Below are 21,080 nucleotides of genomic sequence, written 5' to 3'. Positions count from 1 at the left end.
TTCTCTTGTCACCCCTGGCACCAGTCTTGGGTTAAGGTGATAACCCATATTTATTTAACATGTTTTATTATGTGTAAATAGGGGTAATATAGTCTTCTACATCTGTACTGCATCAGATACAAAACAAATGCATAAGATGCATTATAATGCTACAGATGCAGCGGACGTTAATTTAAGGCATCACGGCGCCGTTTTTATGCGCGCTGCTGTACTCCACACGGCATTAACGCGGCCAATCGCCACAGGCACATATGTTTATTGCGGTTGCTTTGTTTGAATTTTATGGATTGTGTGCAATTATATGCAATGAAATGAATGAGTTGTAATGTGTACAGTACAGGCATACCCCGTTTTACATACACCCACTTTACGTACACTCGCAAGTACGTACATTTTTTTTTAGTTACACCATACCCCTGTGTACGTACACGTGCTTCGCGAGTACGGACACCAGGGGGCGGCGTGCGTGCGTGCGCACCTCCAATACAGCAACCTCCTTCATTGTGGTCCCTAACTGAGTGGGAGTGCAGTTAAAGGGTAACGGGGAACGGGGCCGGATGGCAGGGGGAAGGGGGAGATCGGGCGCGCCATCAATCAGCTGCTATAGCAGTGATTCCGCCCGCACTGCAGCTCCTGGCTTTTCTCCCTCCGTTCTCCTCCTCCCTCCTCCCTCCTCCCTCCTCCCTCCTCAGATCTCGCTCTAGTCTCCTGCTGCTGCTGCAGCAGAACGGAACTTTGCATGTGAGTTACAGGCTACGGGGGAGGAGGAGGTCCTCTTCTACTGTATTCTGTGCGTGTGTGTGTGTGTGTGTGTGTGTGTGTGTGTGTGTGTGTGTGTGTGTGTGTCTGAGTGTGTGTGTGTGTGTCTGAGTGTGTGTGTGTGTGTGTGTGTGTGTTTGTCTGAGTGTGTGTGTGTCTGCCTGAGTGTGTGTGTGTGTGTGTGTGTGTGTGTGTGTGTGTGTGTGTGTGTGTGTGTGTGTGTGTGTGTGTGTGTGTGTGTGTGTGTTTGTCTGAGTGTGTGTGTGTGTCTGTCTGAGTGTGTGTGTGTGTGTGTGTGTGTGTGTGTGTGTCTGTCTGAGTGTGTGTGTCTGTCTGAGTGTGTGTGTCTGTCTGAGTGTGTGTGTGTCTGTCTGAGTCTGTGTGTCTGTCTGAGTGTGTGTGTGTGTCTGTCTGTCTGAGTGTGTGTGTGTGTCTGAGTGTGTGTGTCTGTCTGAGTGTGTGTGTGTGTGTGTCTGAGTGTGTGTGTGTGTCTGAGTGTGTGTGTGTCTGTCTGAGTGTGTCTGTCTGAGTGTGTCTGTCTGAGTGTGTCTGTCTGAGTGTGTCTGCGTGTGTGTCTGCGTGTGTGTCTGCGTGTGTGTCTGCGTGTGTGTCTGCGTGTGTGTCTGCGTGTGTGTGCGTGTGTCTGCGTGTGTCTGCGTGTGCGTGACTGAGTGCGTCTGCGTGTGCGTGACTGAGTGCGTCTGCGTGTGCGTGACAGAGTGCGTCTGCGTGACTGAGTGCGTCTGCGTGACTGAGTGCGTCTGCGTGCGTGATTGTGTGACTGAGGGAGTGCGTGCGTGATTGTGTGACTGAGGGAGTGCGTGAGAGATTGTGTGACTGAGGGAGTGCGTGAGAGATTGTGTGACTGAGGGAGTGCGTGAGAGATTGTGTGACTGAGGGAGTGCGTGAGAGATTGTGTGACTGAGGGAGTGCGTGCGTGGCTGAGGGAGTGCGTGCGTGTAAGCCAAGCTGATCAAGGACCTGAGTAAGGCCGTGCGTATAGTGCCGGCGATGCCGCCCAAAAACAGACACATTGCCGCCGCCGCGTGCGCTTATAGTAAGCGCGAGAGCGGCAATGCGACGGAGCGGACTTTGGAAGCCGGGAATATTTGATTTTCAAGGGCTGTCACCTCATGTGACAGCCCCTGAACAAATCAAATGCCCGGGAGTCTGCGATGCCGCCGCAAAGCGAAATATAACTTTCGCTAGCCGGGATGGGTGACGTCGCCGGTCGCGGGCACTATACGCACGGCCTAAGGAAGCACAGCATTGTAAAACACTGTACTGTACAGTATTGTACTGTACTGTTTTCACCAAAGTCACAAAAAATAAGTCCCAAAAATATATCAGTCAGTCAAATAAATGCACCTCACCTTCATGCCATTTCAGTAAAAATACTGTACAGTAGAAGATATGCCCTCTCCTTCATCCTTCCTACATATTTTTTAAATAATTTTCCATTCATCCATGTTGTATCTGTCAGCACATAAGAAAAATCAGCTGACATTAAAGATTTTATTTCAATAAAGCCTACTGTATTTATTTTGGTTACAAATGCGTTATTACATCAGTAATGCACATATATGATGTTTACAGTACAGTACATGCATTGTAAAGTGGAAAAAAGGTAGTGCTTCACTTTAAGTACATTTTCACTTTACATACATGCTCCGGTCCCATTGCGTATGTTAAAGCGGGGTATGCCTGTACTGTGCTACTGTGTCAATTTCAGGTGTTTAAAATCCACAACACTAAAATACCATTTCTGCACTCGCCTACACTCGCGTCTTAAGGCGGTAAGGTTGGAAGTAATCCTGCGCCATGACATGGGTATTCCAATGTATACACTGCATGATTTGTTAAAATAACGGCCGCTGCATCTGTACTGTAGCAATAAATCCAAATAAAGGTGCAACTCCACACAGCTGGACAGAAAACAGCCCTTTGTAAAGAATTTAATAGTCTAATTTCCTCAACAAACCCAACCATGCTAATAGCAAAGATTTTCTTAGGGGACATCTAATGGATGTGTTTGTCAATCAAGTGTTTCTTTTACCATATCTCACTCTGAACTCATCAGCGAGCCAATAAAGATAAGGGAAGGAAGAGAGACAAAGGCTGTGGAAACACTTGCTGAACACACAGTGATATCAGAAAAAAAGGAAGAATCTACAGGAAATCAACCGCCTCCCAAGTCTCAGCTCACTATGTTTCCAAACTAACTTAAAAAAAATATTTAAAAATAATCATAGGAGTCAGATTTGTGTAAAACAAGGCATCAATCACCAATTTCAATGGCATGTTTACATTTGGTTTTATGAAGGATCAATACTTTAAATTAAACTAAATAGCAGTATGATTGCTTTTTAAATCATTCTGCATTTGTTTACAGTGTATTGAGTTACCTTACATTTTTCCACACCTTTCACAATTTCACAATAATTTCGATTTATTTTCTGCTTTTGCTACACTATAGTGCACTGAGATGTACACATTGTAAGGGTTCCTGTCCAGGCTTTGGCTGGAACCTGCCCTTACCTTGCTGCTGTGGACATCTTGCCTGTTGCTGTTGCTAGTCTGTTGATTTGGAAGATGTTTGGTGTTATATTCAGATATAGTGTTGGCATAGTCTGAAATCATCTCAAGAGTTTTTTTGAGGAATAATAGAGATTTGTTTGCCTTGGAAAAGTGAAACACAAATGTCAATTCAGATGTTTCATCTTTGGTACGTGAGGTGGGTGGTGTGGTAGTCAGGCATGTTCTAGGGAAATAACAAGGATTTGTTGAGAAAAGATTGGTTTGCTTCTTAATGAGATCAGTTCAAACACATTTAACATGGGCACAATCAACAAATGCAAACAAACATACATACAACCAACAGATTGTATGTATATTTGTTTGCATTTGTGCTGCATTACTCCCTGTATTATCTTGTGTGTACATTAAATCATTTTTTCTTGTGGCATAATCCATAGTACTATATTATCTTATAGTCAGTGAGTGCTGGAACTTTTGATTGTGATTATTGGTTAGGGGGGATTTGGGTCCTCCTAGTTCCGTTGGCATCCTGCAGTTTCAATACTCTAGTTTTGGTGAGTGCTGTCTTCTCAATATATATGCTTACATTTAATATGGGCTTGCAAGATGGAACATAGAGGGCACTACATTTTTGTGGAGTGTGGCTAAAATCAACTCACCGGAGATGGGATTTCCTTGCAAGCTATATGCGAATTTAATGAGTTCGGTGTTTGTTTTGTGCCTATATATGGCTTGAAAGGGTAGCAATAATGCCTTCAGTTTGCAGGATGTGATAACATTTGGCATGTCATGGTATTTCATGCTCACTGGCATTCAGCCCAGTGGCCAACATACGTGGGACAGCATACAGCTCTGAGCCAACAGCAGAGCCATGCGTCTTCACACTGATATTTTTAGTGCAGCTTTGGGAACATTGAAGTGCTGCATCTAGAAATGGTGAAGTATTAACCTTTGCTTGTGATATTTACAGCAAATCAGTGTGGATTCATTAATCTAGTTTAAAATGAATTTTGGAAGATGCCATGTGCTGCTATCTATTGTATGACTTGTGACTAGTAGTTGAAAAATGCTTTGGGTTAAAGTTATAATATAACTTATATATATATATATATATATATATATATATATATATATATATATATATATATATATATATATATGCAGTCCATATGAACTGCAATATGACTGAATTATATATATATATATATAGTTGTGTGAAAAAGAAAGTACACCCTCTTTGAATTATATGGTTTTACATATCAGGACATAATAACAATCATCTGTTCCTTAGCAGGTCTTAAAATTAGGTAAATACAACCTCAGATGAACAACAACACATGACATATTACAACGTGTCATGATTTATTTAACAACAAAAAATAAGTCAAAATGGAGAAGACATGTGTGAAAAACCAAGTACACCTTATGATTCAATAGCTTGTAGAACCACCTTTAGCAGTAATAACTTGAAGTAATCGTTTTCTGTATGACTTTATCAGTCTCCCACATAGTTGTGGAGGAATTTTGGCCCACTTTTCTTTACAACGTTGCTTCAGTTCATTGAGGTTTGTGGGCATTTGTTTATGCACAGCACTCTTAAGGTCCAGCTACAGCATTTCAATCGGGTTGAGGTCTGGACTTTGACTGGGCCATTGCAACACCTTGATTCTTTTCTTTTTCAGCCATTCTGTTGTAGATTTGCTGGTGTGCTTGGGATCATTGTCCTGTTGCATGACCCAATTTCAGCCAAGCTTTAGGTTTCAGACAGGTGGCCTCACATTTGACTCTAGAATACTTTGGTATACAGAGGAGTTCATGGTTGACTCAATGACTGCAAGGTTCCCAGGTTCTGTGGCTGCAAAACAAGCCCAAATCATCAACCCTCCACCACCGTGCTTGACAGTTGGTATGAGGTGTTTGTGCTGATACAGTATGCTGTGTTTTGTTTTGTCAAACTTGGCGCAGTGCATTATGGCCAAACATCTCCACTTTGGTCTTGTCTGTCGAAAGGACATTGTTCTAGAAGTCTTGTGGTTTGTTCAGATGCAACTTTGCAAACCTAAGTCGTGCTGCCATGTTCTTTTTAGAGAGAAGAGGCTTTCTCCTGGCAACCCTTCCAAACAAACCATACTTGTTCAGTCTTTTTCTAATTGTGCTGTCATGAACTTTAACATTTAACATGCTAACTGAGGCCTGTAGAGTCTGAGATGTAACTCTTGGGTTTTTTGCAATTTCTCTGAGCATTGCACGGTCTGACCTTGGGATGAATTTGCTGGGATGTCCACTCCTGTGAAGATTGGCAACTGTCTTGAATGTTTTCCACTTTTGAATAATCTTTCTCACTGTAGAATGATGGACTTTAAATTGTTTGGAAATGGCCTTATAACCCTGAAAAGAAGATACACACAAGCGCACCAGGGATTACTAAATACCCAATATAAATGTCAATACCTTGCACTAAAAAAAATTCCCAATGGGGACAGCAGTTTAAAATGTGTTTATTAAATACAAAAGTGGTCTGCAAGACCCCACAAGGACACAGAAAATAATATCAACAAGCGGTACCAACTCCGCTATAGTGCTGCTGTGTATACTCATAAACCAGCAGATACACATGAAATAGACATATAAACCAACAGGTCAACAAATACCCTATCTACTGTGGTACACCACACATTAATCGGCCACCAGAGAAGGGTGATAGGCTGATATAAGGGAGGAAGGTACTCACCGCAGAAGTGCGAGCTGGAGCCACTCGCTAGGCGCTAAACTGTCCGGACTGCGCCAGCCGCGGAGATCGCATCACAGCAGCACTGTAGCAGAGTTGGTACCGCTTGTTGATATTATTTTCTGTGTCCTTGTGGGGTCTTGCAGACCACTTTTTTATTTAATAAACATTTTAAACTTCTGTTCCCATTGGAATTTTTTTTAGTGTAAAGTATTGCACATTTATATTGGGTATTTAGTAATCCCTGGTGCGCTTGTGTGTATCTTCTTTTCCTTTGTCCCGTGGGGTCTCCCATGGGAGTCCCCTCTTAAGAGCGATTTGGGGGGAGGCGCTCCAACACACTAAGCTGCAAGGGGAGTCTGAATTGAAAGGAGCTACAGCCCGAGCGCAGAGAACTTACTGTATATTTGGCCTTATAACCCTTCCCAGATTGATGGGCATCAATAATTGCTTCTCTAAGATCATTGCTGATGTCTTTCCTCCTTGGCATTGTGTTAACACACACCTGAATGATCCAGACCAGCAAACTGCTAAAACTTTGGCTTTTATAGAGGTGGTCACACTTGCTGATGATCAATTAGTCAAGGGCATTTGATTAGCAGCACCTGTCTGCTACTTAGCATCTTAATTCCTATGGAAGCAGTAAGGGTGTACTTAGTTTTTCACACATGGCTTCTCCATTTTGGCTTTATTTTTGTTAAATAAATCATGACACGGTGTAATATCGCATGTGTTGTTGTTCATCTAAGGTTGTATTTAGCTTATTTTTAGACCTGCTAAGGAACAGATGATTGTTATTATATCCTGATATGTAAAACCATAGAATTCAAAGAGGGTGTACTTTCTTTTTCACACAACTGTGTAAATATAATATATATGTATGTATATATGTGTGTGTATATATACTATGTATGTATGTATGTATACACGTGTCGAAACAGCTGTCTGTGGGTGGTTTTCTGGGTATGCACCTTAACCCTGGCTGTGCTCAAAGCTGTGACCATGCAGCAAGCTTAAGCCTATAGGGAACCATGTTAAAAATGTTTTTTGAAACAAAAAGTGGCACTGTGTGCTCATTTGCATGTCATTTCCCAGAATCCCTTGCTGCAGTGGAAGTGCTGTGTGCTGGGTGATAATGGGGAAAGGCGGGGTTGCAGACCTGGCTAAGACATGCAGATGAGCATACAGTTGTATATACATTTGCATATTTGCTTTGCTGTGGAGGGTTTTTGTCACTTTTTTTACTCACCATAACTTAACTCAGTATTATATATATATATATATATATACATATATATTTTTTTTTTTAAATATATATGTAAATGTAATATTTATTGCTTCCTCCCTATAATATACAGTTTATGGACCAAATAGAGATATAATGCTGACACTTTATTTAGCAGTAGTGCTATTGAAAACAATGGTCAAGGAGATAACCCACATTTAGCTAACATGTTATTTTGTGCGTAAACAGGGTTAATAAAGTCTGGTACATCTGTTCTGCATCAGACATACTGTAAAACAAAGGCATATGATGCATTGAGATGCTAGCAATATATCCAGATAATGGTGCAATTCCACACAGCCAGATAGAAAACAATATTTTTTTTTAATGTAATAATCTGATTGGTTTCCTGAAAAAATCTAATTATGTAATAGTAAAAATTTAACATCTCTCAATGGTTTTTTTTCTAATGAATTACAGTACAAGTTGTAGTTCTTATGGGACTTGTAATGGGTAAGTGTTTGTCAATCAAGTGTTTCATTTCTCATCTCTCATTCTGATGCCATCGGAGAGCCAATAAAGATAAGGGGAAGAAGAGAGACTAAAGGTTCAGGCTGTGGAACCACTTGCTGAACACACAGTAACATCAGACAAAAGGAAGTATCTAGAGGAAATCAATCTCTTCTCAACTTACAGTACAAAGTCTCAGCTTACCATGTTTACAAACTAACGTTAAAAAAAAGTATTTTAAAATCATTATAGGGGTCATATTTGTGTAAAAATGGCATCAATCACCCACACGTAACCCCTGAGCTAATGCCACTGGCTTTGGAGGGATTAACCTTTTAAATTAAGCTATTATTTATTTTGTAATAATTCTGCATTTGTTTCCAGTGTATTATGTGACCTTATAGTGCCTGAAAGATGTTGCCATACCTTGCACAACAATTTGAATGTATTTTCTGCTTTTGCTACACTATTGTGCACTGAGACCTACACATACAGTAATGGATTTGAGGCGTTGATTTCCTTGGGTATTTCCCTCCTCTAAATTATCCTCTTTCCGATGTATTTCCATAGCGATTAGGACCCCTGAGGGTGACAGGTTTTTGCCCCACATATTTTTGATTTTTCTCGTAATCTCCATGATCTCTGGCAAATTTACTTTGCTTCCTCAGCATCACCTCTTTTTCCATGCCATTTATGTGTTTGGTTAAGGTTTTATCAAAAGTGTTGAATTCTTCCGCTTTTTGGAATTTGTCTAAGTTAGATTGGAGGGTCTTAATGTTTTCTTCTAGAGAAATCTTTTCTTTAATTTTGGACTGAATAATCAGCTCCATAAGTTTAATAGAGCAGTCATATAGAATCTTTGTCCAGTTGTCTTGTAACTCTTTGGACTGGAAACCAAAAGAGGGCATCTTGGTGATCCTCAAGACTCTTGGTATCCACCTAACTTTGATGTAGTTGTCTAAGGTTGTGATATCCCACCACAACCTTATGTCTAGTGACAATGCTGTTTTTAGTCTCGCAAAATACATAGACAAAAAAAAACCTTAGATTGGACTATGGATATGAAGACAATCAATTTATTTGTGTAAATTAAAAACAGATCAAAGATAGTATATGCTAGAGGTCTATAAAGCAATTGCTTATCTGCTCGTGATGGAGGTCCTCTGTGAGCCTCAGGGACTGGGTGTCTCTAACTCATACAGATTGTAAGTAGTGATAGTGGGACCGCTTCCTGTGTTGCTATGGGGTCCTTGCTCTGGACAAACTAAATCCTGAACTTTTTTTTTCATTCTTATTATTGCAAATAAAAATCCATAAATAATTGCGGTTGGGGATAAAAATAAATAACAAGGAACTGCACCAGGTCCTGGACCTGTAAAAAAAAAAAAAAAGTTGATCTTCTGATGTAAGGAATATGTATTTTAGATCTTGCCCATAGATTTTTCTATAACTACACGTGGAAGCTATTTTATATGCTGCTAGCCTGTAATTTTGATGTGAATTATGGATTGTTTTATTTGCATTTTTACTACAAATTGTCATGGCAAGTGTTGCTTAAAATTAATTCCAATAAACTGCAAACCTAGTAAATAAATAAGCCAAGCTATTGCACCTAATTTAAGAAAGGTTTGCAGTATTTGAATCCAAGAAAAAAAAAGAGCGAAGGAAAATACATTGGTAAATTACATTATATTAAATAAAGAGCATGTGTAAATAACAATGTATTATTACGTGTGTAAACTAAAGAGTAGACTTACTCTCCAATGTGGTAACAAAATGTATCATGGGAAGAGTGTAATCTCAAATCTAATACAAACTGGCCCAGAATGTAGATTGAAGCTGCAACAAATTGCTACAATATATTGCAATGTCCCCAAGCAGTAACAGTGAAAATAACTGAAAGTTATAAATCTATCATAATATTAAATTGAATTCAATTTTTTATGTTGCCTATTATGCTTTATTGGCACCAAGGGATTACAAACAAACAAGCTGTTTAATAACTCCATCAAGAACATTAGACTGCTAATATCATAGCCATGGATAAATATGTCCCCTCTGTGTAAGCATTTATGTTGGTTTAGCTGTCTATCAAATTACAGGATTTTTCTTTTTGCAAGTCTCAGATGATTTGCAGTAACATGGCATATGGTAATTTTGCTGGTACTCTTTATTTGTCTTGAAGTTTAAGAAATCACTGCCAAATTGTGGACTATATTGCTGCTGACAGCGATGACACCTAAATGGAAAGGAGCATAGTCTGATTAGAAAGAGCAGAAAGGCAATTATACTACTCGTCATTTTTATACATAATTGTTTTTGTTATAAGCACTGACAGTTACTATACATACTATTTTTTACATTGTATTGTTTGTCCGTTTTTGGTGCACCCTCTAGTTTTAAAGCGGAGGGTGTTAAGCAGACAGTACTATTGTAACTTTACCTACCAACTAAATGGTGTTGCATCATTTTGTATCTATTTTTTTTCATTAATGTAATAAAATCCCTTTGTTAAATTTTTGACATCTTCCACGCGTCTTAAGTAGGAAAAGTTAAGACCAATTTTTACAATTACTCTGAATGTTCAGTACGTTTCAAGCCTAAATGTTCATCCTTTAAAGAAGCAATCCAAGCATTGTATTTTTTTATTATTCAACTTTTAATGCCATTTTTAATGAGTTTTAATATATTGAGCATCCTTCGATTTCTATAGCAGGTTTTAGCCACCTCCCAAGCAGTGCAACATCTTTGCAACACTTTCCTGTTTGTGATCATTTGTTGCCAATATTCCCGGCAGTTTGAGCGGCAAACTGTAACAATAGATAATGTTACCTTAGTAATATATAAGGGTACATTGTAGCTGCTGAGTTACCCTGACTGAAGGATTGATTAAAACTGAAAGGCAGCCATTTTGTGCACCCTGGGAAGCAGGATCTTTGCTGATTGATCATGGGAGAACCAATCAATCGGTAGCTTAGGTCATTTGTTTTCAATAAAGGTAATCAAAGACTGCATATATTAAAACAAAAAAAAATGTTTTTTTAGCCAAGTTCTGCTTGGATTACCTTGTTAAGCCTTCTTTGTTTTGCGAACTCGTTTTTATGAGTATATAGCATTTATCACAAATAGGTAGCATTCCATCATAGGTCCTTATTTAGTATACCGTGAAAATGCTTCCCTGAGCTGGAGAAGTTTTTATTCCTATTACATTAAATAGAGCTGATCTCTTCTGTATCACAAGGATGCAGCTTTACAGTTTATTGACTAGGATCCATAAAATCCAATCATTACACCCTTATTTACCCCACGTTTTGGCCATAGCTCATTGTGATATATTGCGTTGGTGAACATGACTGGGTTCTAGGACCGTGCTAATCTGCATATGAAAATGTTCTTTACGACATATATTTATTCAGAAGTGAGAGTCACTGTTATGTCAGGTGGGACTGACGGGCCCTCAACTTTCAGTTGGCAATAATCAATGCAGAGCAAACAGGGCTGTTTTTTGTCCAGACTTACTGCGTATGCATGGATTCTATGGTCACGTGAATCACTAGGAATTGAGCAGTACAACTTGGGTATTGGCAGGGTGTGTATAGCTCCTACTTGCCTGATCTATCAATGATGAGTTGCTAAACAGGTCTGGTTTACAGACCCTGGTGTTGTATACACTAATTAAGATTCATATAGCTGCCTCAGTGCAGCACATAGTAAATGATAGTACAGTATGTGAAAGAAGAGGCCGGCAAGTACAGAACTTGTGAAAATTCTGTGTATGAAAAGCACTAGTTAAATAGTGTTAAATGATATGTGAATACTTCAAATAGGTATAATAAACAGTGCAATACACAATACAAATACAGTGTTATAATAACAGAAAATCACACAAGTCCATAAGCAGCCTAAAAGTCTAGCTGGTTTTCTTTGGAAACCAGAAAAAGTACTATAAAGCAAAAAGACTTCTATGGCGCTGGGATAATATAGTAAATGAGATCAAACCATGAATGAGATCAAACCCCCTTCTTGTATCTCCAAAAGCAAATTGCTTGGGAGTCCACTCCGGTTCCAATCTGTTTAGTTGTTGATGACTTTGCAAACCTGCAAGTGTGGTAGATGTCGCTAAAACATGCGCCTGGTATAATGCAGTCTCTGCTACAATGGTTCCCGCTTGTTTTGGCAGTATCAGGACCCATGTTGGTGCCGTCGTTTGGCTCGGCTCTGTGGTCTGTTGCCTCCAGCTGTTCAGCTTCTCCGGGTGAAGTCTCGGCTCTCTCTGGGTACTGTTCAATTCTACTTTGCTGCTCTGCTCTGTATTTTTTTCTCCCTTTGCTGCTTTGATCATTTATTGAGATCCAGGAGGCACGCGACAGAGGGACCGAGTCTTCACTGCTGATAGAAGCAAGACGCTGCTTACACAGCTGCTACAGCTACCACGGCCACCAAACTGCAAGGAGAAGCGGCATCTGAATGAAAAGGAGATGAACGGTTGGGGCCTCTCTGTATCCACAAGGAACTTATCTCCTCACAGGAACACAAGCTTAGGTTTGGATCACGCATGCGCAGAAGCGTTTGGAGATACAAGAAGGGAGTTTGATCTCATTCATGGTTTTACCTCATTTACTATATTGTCCCAGCGCCATAGAAGTATTTTTGCTTTCTAGTCGCAGGACTTTGTTGAAGATTATTTACTTTATAAAATTATACAGTTATTCTCAGCAGGGACAACTGTACATGAGTGGCACCCTCTTCTTCTACACACATATATACACACACACACACACACACACACACACACACACACACACGTAGGTGTGTGTGTGTGTGTGTGTGTGTGTGTGTGTGTGTGTGTGCACACCCTTTTATCCTTTTATTGTATTCTTTTATGCTTCTATTGGTCGGTATATCTTAAAATTAACAATGAAAATACAAAAAGTTACATTAAAAAAAAATATATATATATATATATATATATAGTAATGTACTTCAATACCCTCTTTCAGTGGCTTTTAAGCAGATGATGTCTCATTTTCTCTGGCAGTTTCCTACCTTTTATCCCTGCTCAATCAGGGATTTTACCATCACATGTAGGAAACCCGACACCCGTGCAGTCTCCTTATGCTTAGAATAGTTCTCTTTAATCCATGTCCTTCCTCAATGAGCCATTACTAATTTAGATTGAGTGTCAGTTGTCAGTCTTCATTTCTGCAATCTTTTTAGTTAGCGGGAGCTGTTGCCTCCACAGGTCCCAGTTTATAACTGTTGAGTCTGAGTGAGTGGGTTTTATAGTAGGTCACACTTCGGTGCCCATGAGAGATGCTAGGGGATTAGGCCATTTTTTTACACCTTAGAGATTTTATATGGAAGAATTGGCCTTTTTGTGCATTAGTTGCAGGAAGTTTTTGGAGACCCTGAAGATGGACAGTTGGGTAAATTGGACGTTGTTTTACATTTAACCCCTTCAGCATGATTGAGGCCAACTGGGCCCTTATTGAAAAGGACTAGTAAGGCCCTGTCACAGGGAAAATCAAAGGGTGGATACAGGAGCTTGAATGCACAGGGTTCCTGGCTTTTATTCTGCACATGGTACTATACATTACAACAACAGAAATAAGCAAAAGAAAATAAAGTCTTTAACTTCAGCAGGTTAAAGTAGTCTTCTTGTGATTTACAGCAGTCTATCTTTAGTCAGATAGAGTCTACCAGAAGCTGCATTCTAATAAGTGAAGCTAGAGTGCACCTGAGCCCTTCTCTCAAGCAGCTCTAGCTCATTGAAAATCTCCATCTGGACTACAGGTATTTGGTCATGCTGTGGTCCAGGGTAACATGACTGTCACGTACGGCACACCTGTGAGCATGTGACCTGCATACGGGACAAGGGTTAATACACAACTCGCAATCTGGCCCACTTTTCACCTTCTCAAAGGTCCCTCAAATTAACAATATCTTCCCTAAATCCGGCCCCATATACCACCTGTCATGAACAGCACACAAGTGAGCATGTTACTTAGATGTTCAACCAGGGATAATACACATGGCTACTCTAGCCAACTCCCCTTTCTCCTCTGCAAGGTACTATCAATGAGTTAATATTAACCCCTTACTCAATTGCAATCACATCTATACGCTTCCAGTATGTCAGGAATCGGCGTTCTCCTCGCTTCCCACACGGAGCACTCCCTCTCCTCATTACTATACCTGGCCTGGCAACACAGTACCCGGGAAATTATGCTAAATATGTAAATTAATATATTTGCCATGGTCTCAGGTCCCTGATTATTATAGAAAAAAAACTTATGCACTTAACACACAAAAATCTGTTGTAGTATAATGTGTCCGAAATTGTAAATACTCTCTGCAGCTCGTGCAACAGTTCATTCAGAGTCCCAAAGCATTGCTTGTTAAAGAATTGTTTAATATGTAAAAAATATAGTGCTTCAGATGACCAGAAAAGATATTAAGAACATACAATTACAGTAAATGCAGAAAACTTTCTTAACATACTGTAAAAGTATAAAACATAAAACAGAAATCCCTATACCGTACATTACCATATGGCATAGGATTTCCCCCAGAGAGGTCACTGGCTTAGAAATATGAAAATTCACGTGTTTGGTCTAAAACACACCTCTGTTGAATACTGGTTTTCATAATCCCTTGGTAAGACTTATGTACTACTTTTTCTCCATTGAAACAACATAAGCCCACCCCTGTCATAAATAAACTGCTAGGTTGATGGTTTTACGACTTAGAAAAAAACTTTCTCTAAAAAGACTTTAAAAAGGTACCTAGATATATAAACACACTTACTGTATAACTTTGTTTCTCTAATACTTAGACACAGGCGATTATGACGGACGTAACGAGACTATTATGACCGTCTTGCTCCTAAATTTGAGTGACAAATGGATTTCTGTCTTTGGCACCTCTTGCCTACAGTATGTAGTGTGTGGTATGGTTTGGTTTTGTCTTTTTGCCATGATACTGAATATGCACCTCTTACTAGAGCATGTCACATGATATTTTGTTATTTTTAATAAAGTCCTCCAACTAAGCATTGACCTGTGGGTTACCTCTTCCTGGGATGCACAAGGGATATATCAAAAATTGTAGTTTCCTTTGAGGCTGACAGACTAATATCTGGCTATCGTTTATTGCCTTCTAAACGAAACATGTCACTTTTGACGATAGCCCCCACCAATTAAGTCCACTTTGTGTTGTACTGACCCAGAAAGAGTCTTGACCTATCATAAACCCAATATTTAGTATTTATTTTAATCAAACTGTAGCTAGATTAACCCCTGAAGCACCAGATTAATTAAAATACATAATAGTTCATGATATTATCATAACAATGACTTTTCCTATTACCTGCCACATGGTACTGAAGGGTTAACAGTTATTTTCATATTGTGAAGCATGTTTTATGTATGTAATTTTTAATATATGATATATTGTGGTTTTTAATCAATAGGGATCTGTACCCATGGAGATGGTTAAGATAATTAAGGTAGTTAGTGATGGGGATGTTAGAGTAGTGGTGGTTTACCCTGCCTAGCAAGCCATTTGCACTACTAGAGGCTTTTTATATTTAAAATAATACATTGTGTATTTAATGTTTACTATCTCCTATTTTAGGTTGGCTAGTGTTATCTGGCATATGTATATACTGTAGAGACCAGTATTTACATTGTAGAGATTGACAGTCTGGGGTAGGTTATAAAAATCTGTGATATTTTTTTGCTTGACCCGATGTCACCAGGTTGCATGTGAATAAGTAATTTAGCAATAATAATTTATTTGCATACCACGCATTTAAAAAATATTGCAGACATATTGCTGCCGTAAATATACTTTTATCGCTGCTTTACCACTGGCAATATGGTTATAGTGAATAGTTTGGTTAAAGAAATTGGCAATATGTCATTTTCTTTTCTTTACAATATCGACCTTTAGTGAATCTGGCCTATTGATGCACGTGAAGGAAAGTAGCCACAGAATAACTTGTTACATTATCCCTAAGAAATAATAAATACCTTCACTACGATCTATTTAACAGTAAAAAGTAAGATTTTTAAACTTTATCCGTGTCTTATTTCATTTCTGCCCTCTTCAACTCTCTTTTTCCATAGCTACTGTACTATTTTAAATTCTCAACAGGCAATATCCCCTCTGTTTTCTGTTATCTGTTTCTACAATGTTCACTACTTTCATTTCTATCTGGAAAGAAAATGCAGTGAAACAGAACATAAAGCAACCCTTTAGCTAAAGGCTGTCTTCAAAGATAAGCTCATCAGTCCATTTTCAGATAGCTCCGGCGTGTCACCATTATTGTAATCTATAATCTATGAAATAACAATACTTTCTGATTTAACGAAACAAAAGTAATTTAGCCATATCATCTTATAACTGATCCATTCCTTCAGGGAGAAGGAGTGGCTCAGTGAGCAAAGACACCGACAGGCACTGGGCTTAAAGCAGGGGAACCTGGTTCCATTTCCAGTGTCAGCTCCCTGTAACGTTGGGCACGTCGCTATCTCCCTGTGCCTTAGGCACCAAAAAATAGATTGTAAACTCCACGGGGCAGGGACCTGTGCCTGCAAAATGTCTCTGTAAAGTGCTATGTAAAACTAGCAGCGCTATACAAGAACATGCAATTATTATTATATCATGAATTTAACAATAACCTTTTTGCTATGCCGCAGGAATTCTGAGATCACTTTGGTTAGCAATCATGTGGCCGCGACTGGTTACATAAACTGAAAGGGAGGGGTGTCCAATTCCTTTCCGATTGTGTTCACCACTCAGATTGAATGGTTAACATGATCTCCCCCTAGAAAACTATCAGACAGATGACGATCCCTAAACATCATATTGGCCCCTAACACGCCTTGTTCAGGGAACATATAGTAACAAGGACTTCCTAAGATTTAAAATGCACCCTTCTAACAGATGTGTTTTGTTTTCTTGTTTCCATGCAGCTCATCGGTTTTGTGTACGCGTGTTATGTGATCAGTGTTTTCACAGATGAAGAAGACAGCTGTAAGTACCTATATACTTATTTGGCATCCTTGCATTAGTAAGGATTAAGATTTTGAATGGCTGATGACTACTTTCATCCAAGTCGATATAACTTTGAGCAATGTTACATTCTAATTAATATTTCTGTTGTTCCTCTTAGCGTCAAAGTATCAAACACTTTACTCCTGTTTTAGCACCATGACAAGCATTTTAGGGAGAGCATTTTAGGATTTGGGAGTGTCAAAAGGAGGAGATATAGTACGTGATGCACAGATTATAACAAGATGTACAGTATCAAATGCTGTGCTTCTGTGCATCACTTTTTATACTTTCAATCTGTGCCAATTCATTCACCACTTCTCAGGTAGACGATAACTTTCATGTTTGGAAATCTGCGCCAGATGTAAGAGGCCAGAGCAACACGTTTAGAACATATGACACAGTTTGGAGAAAAAAATTATGCAGTGCAACAAACAAGTTTTCCTGTATTTTGATATATACAGTAGGTTGCGTTGGTGTCTATTTATTAAGACAACATTGAAGCAAAGTGGGCAAAGCATTTTTATTTCACATCTATTTTATTCAACAAGGCCCATTCATTAAACTTCAAATTTGTCATTGACCAACTGATCAGTGTGTACAGGTCTGGAGCACAAAAAATCTCCACAAGGCAAATGCAGCAACAACTCAGGCAAGTTAAATATATGAATATACTTAAAAAATCCTCAAAGAGACAGAGAGGCAAACATAGTACAATACTTTACTGATTGAAAACAAGGGATTAAAAAGACTCTCAGACATCTATTGGTTTCAAGCATGTCAAAGAAGGCTTGGGATGCAACACAGCTCCAATAGACTCTCCATTTCATGTGTTCCTGGCTCCTCACAGATCAAACTTCCCTCCGCCTGGACTGTGAACACCAGAAAGGGTTGAGGGGCTTCCACATGGGTTGTTCCATTGGCTTATGTCTTTCCCCAGGTACTTTGAACAGTGATCCAATATTGGATAGTGATCCAATAGTCTTATGTATTTCACTGCTGCTTGCAGCTTCTTTAGGGACTTGAAAAGTTTCTGCTTTTTGAAGCACAACTCAAGTATATTTATACACTTGCCTTGCTTGAGTTGTTGCTTCACTTGCCCTGTGAGGATTTTTTGCGCTCCAGACCTGTTCCTGCTATCTCACTAAAGACATCCTGGGAAGCATTTTTTGTGGAAGTTATATTCCCACTTGGGTCGTATTATATATAATTATTTATCTTGTGGAATCACATATTCATGTGCATGGGGTCTCTTGCACTGTGTTCTTTTGTTTGAACAATGTGTACAGGCAATTAGTAAAGATTTTTAAAATTTAGAAATTTGACATTGTACAAGTTTTTCAGTACATGAACTATGCATCAAAATGCAATTCCTTTGCATACACGTGTATTGACAAAAGAGATATGACATAATTTATAACATTCAGGGCTAACGAAGTCACTCGGAACAGTACAGAAGAAAAAAGTGTCATCTGGTGCATTGACTCAGGTATAGTTGTTGAGGATAGTCCAGATAAATGCAAAAGAAGACAACAATAAATCAATAAAAGGTTATATACCAACTAAAGTACTTATAATAAAGTACTTGCACTTACAAATTAAATGTGGCTTGTACTGGTAATTTTCATCCCATCCTGAATAGCAGGGGTTAATCAGGAAAGGCTTGGAAACTTACATATGATGATTACAACTTACTGTTGATTTTCTTCCCATCCGGAGTAGCAGGGGTTAATCAGGAAAGGCTGTATGCAATGGAAAGAAGAGAAAAATAGAGAAAAGATAACGCCACAATAAATTTATTAACGCGAGATTGGTTAGAACAATATTGTGCTTACTGCCAATATGTATTAAAACAGCGTTTTGGATAGCTTCCCAGTGTGTGGTAGTTGGCTTCTTCGCAGTGATGGTAGTCCTGTTCACACCAGATCTTACGGAGTCCACAACCCCCTTCAGTGATGTGTCAGTTGTGTCCGTCACCTCAGTTTTTAATGGGGGAGATACTGCACCTCTCTTGCTCCCCTGTGCCTTGCGCACAGTCAGGAGTGCCTGGAGGAGATGTTACAGCAGTGTCCCGGCAGCATCCACATCAACACACGGGTATTAACTGATCAAACAGCCGGCAACTTCATCCAAACGTCATCCGTCATAGGGAGCTACGGTGGTTTACAAGTCCAAATATAATTAGTTTCGCTACTGCTTCATCTGATATGTGGCTCAAATGCATTGTTGGTTTAAATACTGTTTCCAATTACTTGAAAGTCTTTACACATGTGTAACGGTGTTTCTGAACCGGCCTGACCCACCCAATCTCACATTGGCCCCTGTGGGTCTAACCGGCCCCCATTACAGTGTGGTAGTGTCTGGTGGTGCACCTGTTGGCAACAGGACTCCTGAGTCTCCCGCATGATAGTGTGTGGGGAGGACCCGTCCAGACAGGCAGCTGAGGTAGTGTGCTGAGTCTTACCTAGTTCCAGTGCAGCGCCTCCACCTCATCAGGGTCCCTGCGTCCGCATGGGGATGGTCCTGTTGAGGAACTCCTCCGTGGTGCCCCTCTCTGTACATTCACTCCACACATGTACACGAGAGAGTTTGTGATTGAGAACATCTTTATTGCCTGAGTGGGCTAGCTGCCCCTTGCAGTAGATATCTAGCCACTCATGTCCAGTCAGTGCCTCCCTTTAAAAGGTGTATCTCTCCTTAGATAGGGATTCCCTATCCCCGCAGGGATCACTGCCCTGTGCCAGGTCCCTGGACACAGTCTCCTCTTCAGTTACTATAACATAACTAGAACTCTCAGTAACTCAGGCTAGTACTAGAACTTGAACTCCTGCCAGAACTCCTCCTCCTCTTAGCAGAACTGGACGCAGATCTAACTTTAGACTCAGTGATGTGCCTTATGTACACTCTGGAAGCTGACACACCTCTGACATCACTAACCATGGAGTCAGAGCATGTGACTACTCCCATCCATACACAGGGCACCCCACCAGGGTGTGAGGGCAAACCTCCATAATTACTGCTGGCATGCCCACAACTTACCAGGCCTTACTGTCAGCAGGAGAGATGACTGTAGCCATTTTACATGACCGCTACATTCTCCCCCTGGTGAATCCCATCGTCCTCGCTGGGACCTAAATTTGTATACCCCTTTTCCAGGAAGCACTGAAATACAACACATAATTAGGTTAACTTCACATACAAATTTCCATGGTACATAACAAAATGTCTACAGTACATTCCGCCAAGCCCGCCCCGACCAGCAGCCACGAACCCGCGTAATGTAGTAGTACCCCCTAAAAATAGTGACTCGGGTCAGGTTTCTTGACCTCTCTACCGCCCATGTCTAGGACCGTGACGTGATAGTGCCTAGGCAGTCCCCTCTCATGCCTATATGTCACCCTGTGTTTATAAATGTTTCTGCCAATGCCCCATACACGCACTAAGTGCTCTATCCGTTCATCAGCCTTCTTCCCTACTACTGCACTTCCTCTTCCTACTAAATGCATTTCAATGGCCTCCCTAAGCCACCTATCTCGGTTTTCCTCTATTTCGTCCATAAGAGGCTCAGGGACATACGGGTACTCCAACCCGTGGGATGATTTATACCGAGCCATTATGGTCCTCTCGGCCCTACTTATCCTGGTCAGGTCAGCCTTACCTGCCCTCCCAGGTAACACCCATGATAGGGGCTCATCAGGGTCCACAGGGTCTGATAGGATGCTAGGACCCATGGGTTCTATCTCCCTATGCTCAATCTGCAGCCACCGCTCCTGCAACTCTCTATCCCTTTGTTCAGGTGTAAATTCTCCCACAGCCCACCAGTAATCCACTACATCTTCTCGCCGGATGAGGAACCGAGAGCGGTCCATCCACGCGGAGTACCCTTCGAATAGTGGGGCCCACCAACAGTTCTCTCTAAATTTATGCGACCCCCCTGACTCCCTATCATCTTCAAGAGAAAATACCCCCGACGACCGTTCAGATCGCGGTACAGACCACCTATAAGATCCCGGGGCCTTTTTCACCGTTGCAGGAACTGCAGGGGGCAACCACCGGCCTACCGCGGCCACTCTCAACTCTCCCCCTCCCCGAGAATCGCCCTCCGTAGCGCCACTGCGCTGTCTTTCCCCAGTCCGTCTCTCCTCCCCCCCGAAGGTATGTCCATGAGTTCCAGGCTAGGCGGGGATCCCGTGGAACAGGTGACAGGGGCAGGGGCTTTATCTAGGCCAGGGGATGGGGCATAGGGGTGAGTGATAGGACCCC

The 21,080-nt window shown here is 40.6% G+C and overlaps 1 protein-coding gene across 2 annotated transcripts in view; it reads left to right on the top strand.

The window, feature by feature from the left end:
- The window catches only part of NKAIN3 (sodium/potassium transporting ATPase interacting 3), an 808,578-nt gene that overhangs the window by 730,257 nt on the left and 57,241 nt on the right, over positions 1-21,080 (top strand). For both annotated transcript variants that reach the window (XM_075584036.1, XM_075584035.1), the window contains exon 5: positions 16,739-16,799. In XM_075584036.1, the coding sequence (XP_075440151.1) occupies positions 16,739-16,799 (61 nt within the window). The remainder of the gene's footprint in view (positions 1-16,738; positions 16,800-21,080) is intronic.

Source organism: Ascaphus truei, chromosome 2 (assembly GCF_040206685.1).
Source record: "Ascaphus truei isolate aAscTru1 chromosome 2, aAscTru1.hap1, whole genome shotgun sequence".
NCBI classification, from domain to species: domain Eukaryota; kingdom Metazoa; phylum Chordata; class Amphibia; order Anura; family Ascaphidae; genus Ascaphus; species Ascaphus truei.
Note: the sequence above shows the minus strand (reverse complement) of the source record. Positions and strands in the feature narration are given on the sequence as shown.